We start from the raw sequence: 10,385 nt of genomic DNA, 5'->3' as shown, positions 1-10,385 counted from the left end.
TTCACACACTTGGTGTGCATCTAGCTCTGACTGTGCTGAAACAAAGCAAACATGCTGGTTGAGCATTTTTGAATTTGGTTGCCAAGTCAAGCCCAGAGAATCTGCTGCTGAAGAGCACGCAATATGGACACAGTGCAAAAAGCACTGTGTCAAGATTTTGTAAATTGTATACTAGCAACAATCAATCAAACATTTGGTTAACTTAATTATTCAGAATCAAAACCCGCTCACGGAAGAATGATCCTCATTCAGGACTTGGGTCTTCTCTTTGTGGATCTGAGAAGGGTCCATATTCCCTAATGGCCTTTAAAAGGACACAGCGTTCAAATGGTTTTCCATTTCCTTTAGTCAGCTCCCAAATGACCGACAAGTCTTTAAACACAGTGAAGGAAACGGTAGAGAAAACGTCTCTGAGGTCTCTGCAGGAGACCACCCTACTTCTTTTAATTGAATGGCCTGATAGCATCAAATGTCTCTTTTCTTGATATCAAATAACAATTTACTGGGGCGAAACTTTTCCGTTTGAATACAAACTATTAACCAGTGTCCAGCACAGTGTAATTACCCAACAGGGGAACAGCAGTGGCTGTAATCAGATGTAAAACGACCTCCTCCTCTCCCTCCTCCTCCTCCTCCACCTCCCGCCTCTCCCAGCTCTACATCCAGAAAGCAACAGGTTTAAATCCTGTCTGTGCACGGCTGTGCAAAGCTTGTGTTTGCTGTGAACAAAGGCCTGAATTCATTTCTTTTCATGCATTGTTCCTGATTTACTGTAAACTGGAGCAATGATGTTTCGGGCAGCAGTCGAGCATGCTAAGAAGCACCCCGGTGTAAGTAATCTTTTAAATTCTTGACCAGTTTTTTAGGTGTTTCACATTTTGAGAAGCCATGTCCAGCTTCTTTTAACATGCAACTTACATTTTAATAGAAATCCATCAACTGCTCTGCATTTCTGAAATTTTGCTTAGGATAAGTGCTTTGAAATTATTCAAACATGCTTCACTGAATGAAACAGAACCAAAGCTGCACTAGAAACTCGGTCTGTCACTAGTGAGGTTGGATAAACACTTGAATCCAAGGATGGTTCTTTTTTTTCAGCTCTGTTTGTTAGAAATATACACAACAGTATTAAAGCCACAGGTTTGTGTATTTATTGGTTTAGTGTATGCTCAAAGTAAATATTGCCCAATGATGAAGCCTAATATAATATATAACGATTGCTGCACCTGCAACTGATTTGATTCTAGTGCCTGTATTGAGGCAAACTCCATGATACCCTAAGCAGTGTATGTATGTAACAGGTAAATGAATTGGTTAAAGCAGCAGGTATGTTTAGAAGTCTAATTTTGTCTCGTCTAATCTTATCTTAGCTCTGTTTCAGTCAGTTAAATTGCTCCAGTTGCTCGTTTCAAAATCTGAACTGAGAAGCTTAAGACATCAAAAACACATCAGCGACTTCTGCAAACCCCTTAAATCTAAACTGACAAAAATCTAAGCAGTTCACAAATGTTTAGTAAGAAATTTTTAAATTTGAGTTGTCCCTACAGGGCAGGGGATTATTTTTTGCAGTTTTTAACCGGCTCTGCTGTCAGAGAGGGGAGTGACAGAGTTTTAGCTTCTTGTCACTGGCCTCCCAGGAGAAGGGGAGAGAGAGAGAAGCAGCGGGGAAGAAATCCGTATGAGACTCTACCAGCGCTCCGTGATGTGGTCTATCATCCTGACAGGCAGAGATGCTGAGAGACAGACTGTAAGGGAGAGCGAGAGTGAGGGAAGAGCTGCAGGAAGCAAATCCCTGTGAGACTCTACAACCCTCCTTGATCAAGTTACAACAAACAGAAAGACGGAGAGACTGAAAGGCTGTTAGAGAGAGTCCGAAAGTCTGAGCCCCACAGACAGAGAATGAGCCAGATGAATGCATCGTTGGTCAGATGGGAAAGTAGACAGAGAGTCAGGGAGACAGACAGAGAGGAGATGGAACCAGTGATTAAAAGCAGAATGAGACAGACAGACAGGTGGTGGCAGCACTAAGACGTAGAGCCAGGCTGAGGGTCAGTTATACAGACTGTGTCCAAAAATACACTTTTCACAAGTGTGTGAACGTCAGAGGATTCTTGTACCCTAAAAAAACGGCACATGGAAATCCAGAATGTAAAGTTCCTTAGAATCAGTGATCACTAACCTCTTAATAATTACCTTTGTGCATCTGTGGCTTCGTAAAGATGAGAAACACTTGCAGCAGTGCTAATGTGGACACGGAAGAGAAGGCACAGTTGCCATATTGGAAATAAATAATATGGCACGCTGCACACTATTTCTTTCAACTTTGAAAAAAATAAGCAGGCAAGTGCTTCTTACTTGGCACAAAGATTAACTGTGAAAATTGGTGTTTCGGTGACGGCTCAGACGGTGTAAAGCTCATTGCATGAAGTCAGTCTCCACGGGGGATGTCAGAGCAGAAGTAAAGCTTTTCCAGAGGACTTTTTAGGTCTAATCAATAGTGGCAGCATATTCTTTTGGTGGGGTGAACCAAAACACATTGTTTTATTGGACCAGATGGAGTTCAGCAGGTTTGGTGTGCCAGCTGTAAAACACGGAGGTGAGGGTGGGTTTATGTGGTACTCGCCTCTGTCAGTGCGCCCCAGGGTGGCTGTGGCTACAATGTAGCTTGCCATCACCAGTGTGTGAATGTGTGTGTGAATGGGTGGATGACTGGATATGTAAAGCGCTTTGGGGTCCTTAGGGACTGTTAGGGCGCTATATAAATACAGGCCATTTACCATTTACCATTTACTAAATAACACATTATGAAAATAATGATAAAAGAAATACAGAAACTTTTCTTCTTTTACTGTATTTTTTGTGTCATTTTAAACTCAGCACAACAAATTTGAATTTTATTTACAGCATTAAACTAGAATTAAACCGTTTTATCTTAAAAAAATATTTGTTTGTCATTTTATTGATGTGTCATAAAGTTTGAAATAACAGGAAAATTCTGTAAAAGCAGCAGCAAAAGTTTTTTTAAAGAAGGAATATTTATTCTCAAAGTTACTGACAGAGAAGTCAGAAGTGCAAAATTTCCCTCTGAGATTTAATTATACAAAAACACGCACATACGCGCGCACACATGAGCCAGATGTGTGTCAGCACGTTCACTGGGATGATGCAGGGTGACGGAGCAACAGCAGGCCAAGACTTAATCCCCTGAGCTTCAGTGGGTCAGCTGCTCAGATCACCTCTGTTACAGCAGATATTAAGTATAGACTCAGTTTTAAATCGAGTGTCTGTTTTTGAATAAATGATGCTATTGCTGAAGGCTGACAGCTAATTTAGAAGAAAGTTTCTCACAGCTGAATAAGTTGGCTCACTTCGTGCCTCACCTTAGCTTAAAAAAAAACAGGTGCCGCATCTGTCTTGAAATTCAAGGAATGTGCTTTTTCTAACTGAGACATTCGACTCGCAGACTGTCAGGAGTCACGAGGCTGAAGATGATGCAGTGCTGGAAAGGAATAACAGCTTCCCGTCGTGATAATAGTTATTTAACAACCTTTAACCTTTCTGTTTTTTGTGACCGACAAATCTGGACTTTTCTTTTTTCTTCTTCTTAATCATGGAGGTGGTGATTTAACACACCTGGATGCTGTCGTGAAGCTACCTGTTATTGCACGACAAATTCTGTGATGATGACAAATCTGAAAATGACAGGTTAGCTGAAATGTAAAATAAATAAATAAATAAGAAGATTTGGCTTCACATGAAGAAGAAACATCAAGCGTCACCAGTGAACTTCTATCCCAAAAGAAAGTACAAAGCAGCCCACATGTTCCCTAAAAGTAACAGTAAAAAGAGGCAAGTTATACTACCCTTCCTGTTATTGTGCACATGGTAACAATGGATGCTTGTGAATATATTCAGGGTGGTATGAGTTTATCTTGAATAAAGACTGCAGAATGACAGCTGAAATAGAAATAATGCTCTGTTTTTCTAAATCACATAAGACAAACAAACTGCTGCTGGCAGAAAAATATCCAGATTACTTCCTTGTATATCAGCCCTGGATGTGGCAGTCCCCGGGGTCTTCATCTGTCTTCAGGGTGGTCTGTGAGGCATCTGGCTGAAATGTATTTTATCAGCTTTCCTGAGTTTCCTGAGCTCTTTCTTTTTAAGTCAAACGTCCATTATGTTAAACCAAAACATCATCCTGGCCTTGCAGGAAAAGGTACAGCTGCCAATACACCGGTGAACAGTGTGGTGCAGATGAGCATGTAGGTGTAAACGTGTTCTCTTTCACGGTTTAAGTGTAAAATATGTGTAGAAGCCTAATTCTTATTTTTCTGTAGCTCATCCCCCAGTTCTTCTTCATTTGTTTGGGAATGGGCGGAGCATCCTTGTATCTGATCCGGCTGGCCAGAGGACCCCATGTTACGTAAGCACCCTTAAATTTCTGACTTCTGATCACACGTGAGAACTTTTTAAAAACATCATTTAATTGTTCGTTATCATTACTGTTTTTCAACTGACAAAAACAACAAGCTAAAAGTCATTATCCCATCATCTTTTAATGAGACGTGTCACAGCTGGGAGACCCTGTGTTTCCTCAGGTTTGCATATCTGTTTAGTTTTGTTTTCACTTTAATTGCATGCAGCTTCCAAAGAGCAACCAGTGCCCCCCTACCGGATGATCACAGATGGACTCCAAACAGAGAAAGGACTTAGCCTTCCTTCCTGTGATAGTCTTGATTTCACCCTCAAATGCACATTTGTTAACATTTATTCAAAGGCGTGTGGAGAGGAGATGAATAAGTGTTTCACATTCTAAGTGGAGGGATTTGTTTCACGATGGTTTCTGCCAACAGGGAGTCCTGCTTACTCTCATCCTTTTTGCTTGGACTTTCTCTTCTCCTGCTGTTACCCAAGCACTTGATATAAGAAACTCCAACAACAGCAGACATGGCTAAGTGCTTTTTACAAGACCTCACGGGATGGAGCACTGTCTTTTTGTTTCTTTTGCTTCTTTCTTATTTTATTTACCAGTTGAACAAAGTGGGGATGAAACAAAAAAGCTCTCAGGAGAAAGCTTGATTAATTTTTCATCAGATTTAATCATTTAATTTTCTGTGTCTTCAGCTGGGACAAGACCAACAACCCAGAGCCATGGAATAAACTTGACCCGACATACCAGTACAAGGTAAGGCAGCACATGAACTCTGATCTGACTGGGTTTTACTGTCGATTGATTGTTAAGTCAACGTACACAAACACAGTTTTTTTCTACTTTTTCCCCCAGTTTGTGGCCATCACCACAGACTACAAAAACCTGAAGAAAGAGGGACCTGACTTCTGAATCTCACAAACCAGAGTGTAACTAAAAAAAACAAAAACCCCCCAAAAAGAATGACAGATCCTGATCTTGGGTCAGACTCATCCCCCCTGCCCTTCACTCAAGAAAAAAATTCTTTGGCCTCATAAAAATGAATAATTTTATGTAAAATGCATCTGAAATAATCATTAAGGAAACATACTTGGTATAAACTGATAAACTGAATGTAAATAAATCAAATCCAGAAATAATTACTTGTGTAATAAAATCACATGGAATATTTACATCTAGTCAAGTTACTTATAGTTAGCATTTTGGACATAAATATTATAAATACGCTGCAGACGGGGGAAACGGATTCCAGATCAGGATGCGCCTTTAGTGTCTCTGATTCTGTGTGATGTTTGCAGAGCTGCTGGTGACCTGGTTAATGTGACCGGGATTGTCGGTCAATCAATCCTGAAGGCCCATATGCACAATAGAAAAACAGGCTTATTTCCACATATATGCACACACTCAGCCTTTATCATATGTCATTACTAAGGAATAACCACAACACATTGCTGGCACAGGAGCAGTGGTTTTGCATGTTTAGACAATTGCAATCACAAATACAATTGTCCATCAGATTGGCCTGTTTGAGAAAGTTTCGTGCTATTCAAATATTTATATGTAAACACACAAGGTAGTATATGATAATATAGTCAGGGTAGGGTAGATCTGTTTTGTGTGTTGGACAGAAATCAACTGAGCTGCTTTTAATAAGAAGAGAAAGACAACTATTCTGTATCTAGAAATGATTGGTCATAAAAAAATGAGGAGCTGAAGCCTGTAAATGCTTTTTAATGCTTTTTGCTTTTGTTTTCACTTACTGAAGGTTATATTTCAAACTTCTGTATACACTCTTCCTCTGTTGCTGATTTTTTAAAATGTTTTCCTCATTATTTCTGCAAGTGAGGAGCTTTAATTGCACCAGCTTTTCATAACATGACACTGGCCTGCTGTGCTGCATCACAGTGAAGGTCATATTAGTGTGACCAGACCGCATGTATTCCTTCATAACTGTCATATGATTGTAGGTTTAGCAGCCACTAAATTCAGCGATGACTGTGTAAGTTATGAAAAAAGCTGAAAAAAGATGCATCAACTTTGCAGAATTCTTTCAATAAATAAACTGTCTTATTTGTGTTTAGAAGAGCTTTTGTCGTCACTCTGCGCTTTCCAGCACATACACAGGTGACTTTCCTCAAACACCCGCACCGAACGGAGCCAGATACAGATCTTTTTCCACACCTACGCAATCAGTAACTCTGATGGAACCGATCCATCTGTTGGCAGTGCAGCTGTCACTCTGCAGCCTGATTAGTGTTTTTACAACTGCATTTAATGTGTGTGGTTGCATTTTGTATTTGTGTTTGTCCGTGTGTACCAGTGTGTGTGACAGGAGCTCAGCGTCTTTGAAGAGTGACAGGCAAGGCAGGACGCTCAACAGTCCTCCCCCTGAAAGACTTTGATGTATAACCTGTGCATGTGTCCAACACACCGTATTATTTTCCATTAATATATAGGACATGAAAAAGTCTTAATACACCTCTCGTTTCTTTGTGTTTTGCTGGGAATATTGGAAATAGGTGCAAACATACATAAAATATAAGGCAAAAACAGTCTGCACAGTTCTTCCAAGCTAGTCAATATTTGGTATGACCACCTTTGTTCTTCAACACAGACTGAACTGTTTTAGGCAGCTTTCCTATAATTTCTTTTAATAGTCTTCAGGAATCATTCTCTGCTTCTCTTGAAGGGCATTCAAAGCCCTTCTTTGGATGTTTGGTCCCTTTTGGTTTGCTTTCTGTCAAGATGATTGGCCTCCCCAGATCTCTTCAATAATGTTGAGGTCAATGGGGAGGCCAATCCATTGTGTGTTTTTCTATCCAGGTATGCTTTTACTTCATTAGCAGCATATTTGAGATCACTGTCACGCTGACAAATGAAGCTGTTGACAATCGGATGGGTTCTACATTGTATTGCATGATAGACCAAAATCCGTTCAGGTCTTTGCTGGATTTGCTTTCCTGTTTTTTAAGGATATGACTATCAGATACTGTTTACCTGCTATAGATAGGCCGACCACTTCTTCTTTTGTCCTCTTCTAGTCCAGTTCCTTCACATTTTTGAAGGCATATCGCGCAGCAGGCTGAGATATTCCAAGTTTTCAGCTAATAGCTATTTTTGAATCACCTCGTTGGTGCAGAAATACTATTTTATGCCTGTCAAACTTTGAGAAATGGGAACAAATTATGTGTTTCTGAGACAGGCTGCTAGTAAAGTTCCTGACAATTGCCAAGTTTTCTGTTATGTGTAGACACAACACTGGTTCATCCTGTGAGTTAGGTGCATTTTTTACACATGAATAATTCATATGTCAGTATTAAGTCACTTAATAAATAGAAGACTGGACTAAAACTGAGTGAAAAAGCAGCCAATGTCCAAAGAAAAAATCTAAAAGACCTTCAGAGAGCTTGGAAAACTGTTGCTCAAGACAACTTTAAAAGATTACAGGAAAGCCTGGCTCTTTGGAAGCAAAATATAAAGACATTAAATTACATTAGCTTACATATAAATCCCACTGACTTAATCTAAAACAAGGTAATAAGATTAGTATGCTTTCCATATTGCAAACAGAAGCAATTTTTGTTCAGTTAAAGAAACTTTCTGAGGCTTCAGCATCACTGAATATGCTAAATATGCTAAAACAAAACCAAGTAATCTTACAATCAACAAGAAAAATGAAAAAAAAAAGGTATAAGCACATAATAAAACCACAATTTTCACATTTAATTGGAATATTGGATGTTTTGCACAGTGTAAAGTGCAGCATTAAAGTATTAAAAATATTCATATTCACATCTGTCTCCTAAAATAGTGGATGGTGGGTGAACAAACATCCAGACTGAAATAAACAAGAAAAAAACAAATTCAGATTTTAGGCTCATACCGAACGCCTCTTCATCCCTACTTTATGTATGCTTGTTGTTTTTTGTAAGCAGAGAAAAGTAAAATGAACACAACCTGAAGGAACTTTTAGGAGAACGCCCTTGTTACTCAAGCGTACACGGATTACAAACGTGATCATTTTGGGGGCGGATCTCTTGGTTTTTTGGCTGAAGTCTCATTTTAAAAAAAGATCCTTTCACAAAACAGTGAAACAAACAAAGAAACTCCCTGAACTCTGATTTGACGTTAATCTCAGAGTCAGTTTTGTGTTCCTCTCAAAAAAAGCAGTGGCAAGAGAGCAAAGAATAGTGAACGTCAAAAAATTCTCCTCCTTGTGAACATCACAAGGACGGCTGTGGCAGTAAGGAGCGCTAGGACGACAGAACACGAGGGGGTCAAACGGTTTCGCACAAACCCACAGGAGCTGTCAGGTCATGAGAAAGAGGCACGGAGATGAAGCAGATGAGCTGTTATTTTTGTGTTGTGGTCCTCCGTGTGTGCATGCGTCTGTGCGTCCTTGGGTTTGTTTGTGTGTCTTTTCTGACGACAGAGCTGAGAACATCCCTGACCTTTAACCTGTGAATCTGCTGCCTGGTCTCTATGGAGGGCACACATTCCTCTGGCAGAAACTTGAAGCAATGAACTTCATCCAAAACACTGGAAGACATGACTCACTCAAAACAAAAGTCCATTCAGTTTGTTGGTAAATTAGATATTTAATGCTCCAATAGGCAGCAGCAGCGCTTCGTGTTTGATGCTAATTTAGTGCTGCTTTACAAAGCACTCAGTGTCTCAGGGGAAATCCTCTCAGAATAATAAATAAATACATCAAAAATGAAATATCCTCTCAGCCCAGAGAGACAGAAAGAGGAGGCAAGCTCTTTTTATGTGTCTAGGGGGGGTAAAGATGTTACTGCAGAGAAACAGTGGGAGAGGAAGCTTTTAAATAAACAAAAATGGAAGGTCTGAAGGTTTAGTGAAGACAGTCAAGGATTCTGGTGTTACATAATGCTCTCATCTTCTCAAGTATATTATAAGGTGTCAGTGTTTACTAGAATTATGTAACGTGGAGGAGCAGCTCGACATAAGGCAACAGTATCTCTAAAATAAAAATGGGCTTTATGATCTAATTTCTAATAACAATGATAATAATATATATTTTTATAGGTGCCTTTAAAACACTGACTGATACCTTAATATCAATTAAATAACAATATTTATGTTTATTTATGTTAACATCCTGCTTGCTTTTGTCATGAGCAGCTGTGGTGATGTGTCCAGCACCTTGTGAGTCTGTGTGTAACGCTGTTAAACACGGTCCTGGGGCAATATGAAAAGTAAAAGGAACTACTAGTTTTGGGTGCTGTGGCAGGGGTTAATGGACAGAGACCATGCTAATTTCAGGTCTTAATAATTAAAACATAAAGTTTCTTTTTTTTTAAATTCATGGTCCCACAATAAGGCGGGGAATGCTTTTAGGCAAACCCTGTAAATCTGTAATTCACCCGTTACTGTCATATAAGCCTGCAGTTTCACTCAGTTTCCCAGTCAATTCAGTGCCGTGCTCATCATGTCAGATTTCCAAAAGCTAGGATACAAGACTTCAAAAATACTGTTTTACTGCAAGATCTGTTGAACCAAGAAATCAACATCAAGCAGTTTGACAAAGTGAAGTAAGCTAAAAGACCTCAAAAAGCAATACATCATGTCACAGTCTAAAGAAACTGCTGAGAAACAACATCATTGAGTCCCGAAAGCCATTTCTAAAGCTTCTGGCCTCCAGTGAACCACCTTGAGAGCCTTTGTTCACAAATAGAGAACACTTGGAACAGTGGTGAACTGTCCCTGGAGCCAATAAAAATTACCACAAGAAGTTTTCTACGATTCATCCAGGAGGTTGAAAAAGAACCTAGAACAACATCTAAAGATCTGCAGGCCTCACTTGTCTGAGTTAAGGTCAGAGTGCATGATTCAACAATAAGAAAAAGACTGGGGTGTTGTGCTTGAAAATCCATCAATGTTGCTGAATTAAAATAATTATGAAATAATTATGTGAAAGACTCATCGACAA

The 10,385-nt window shown here is 39.5% G+C and overlaps 1 protein-coding gene across 1 annotated transcript; it reads left to right on the top strand.

The window, feature by feature from the left end:
* The first annotated feature begins 650 nt into the window (after positions 1–650).
* Positions 651–6,512, top strand: LOC100690915 (NADH dehydrogenase [ubiquinone] 1 alpha subcomplex subunit 4-like 2). The gene is made up of 4 exons (XM_003444772.4): positions 651–830; positions 4,341–4,426; positions 5,128–5,188; positions 5,288–6,512. The coding sequence occupies exons 1-4, from the start codon at positions 786–788 to the stop codon at positions 5,342–5,344; spliced, it is 249 nt and encodes an 82-aa protein (XP_003444820.1). The 5' UTR covers positions 651–785; the 3' UTR covers positions 5,345–6,512.
* Positions 6,513–10,385: the final 3,873 nt, after the last annotated feature.

Source organism: Oreochromis niloticus, linkage group LG20, assembly GCF_001858045.2.
Source record: "Oreochromis niloticus isolate F11D_XX linkage group LG20, O_niloticus_UMD_NMBU, whole genome shotgun sequence".
Lineage (NCBI taxonomy): Eukaryota > Metazoa > Chordata > Actinopteri > Cichliformes > Cichlidae > Oreochromis > Oreochromis niloticus.
This window is presented reverse-complemented; position numbering and strand designations above follow the sequence as displayed.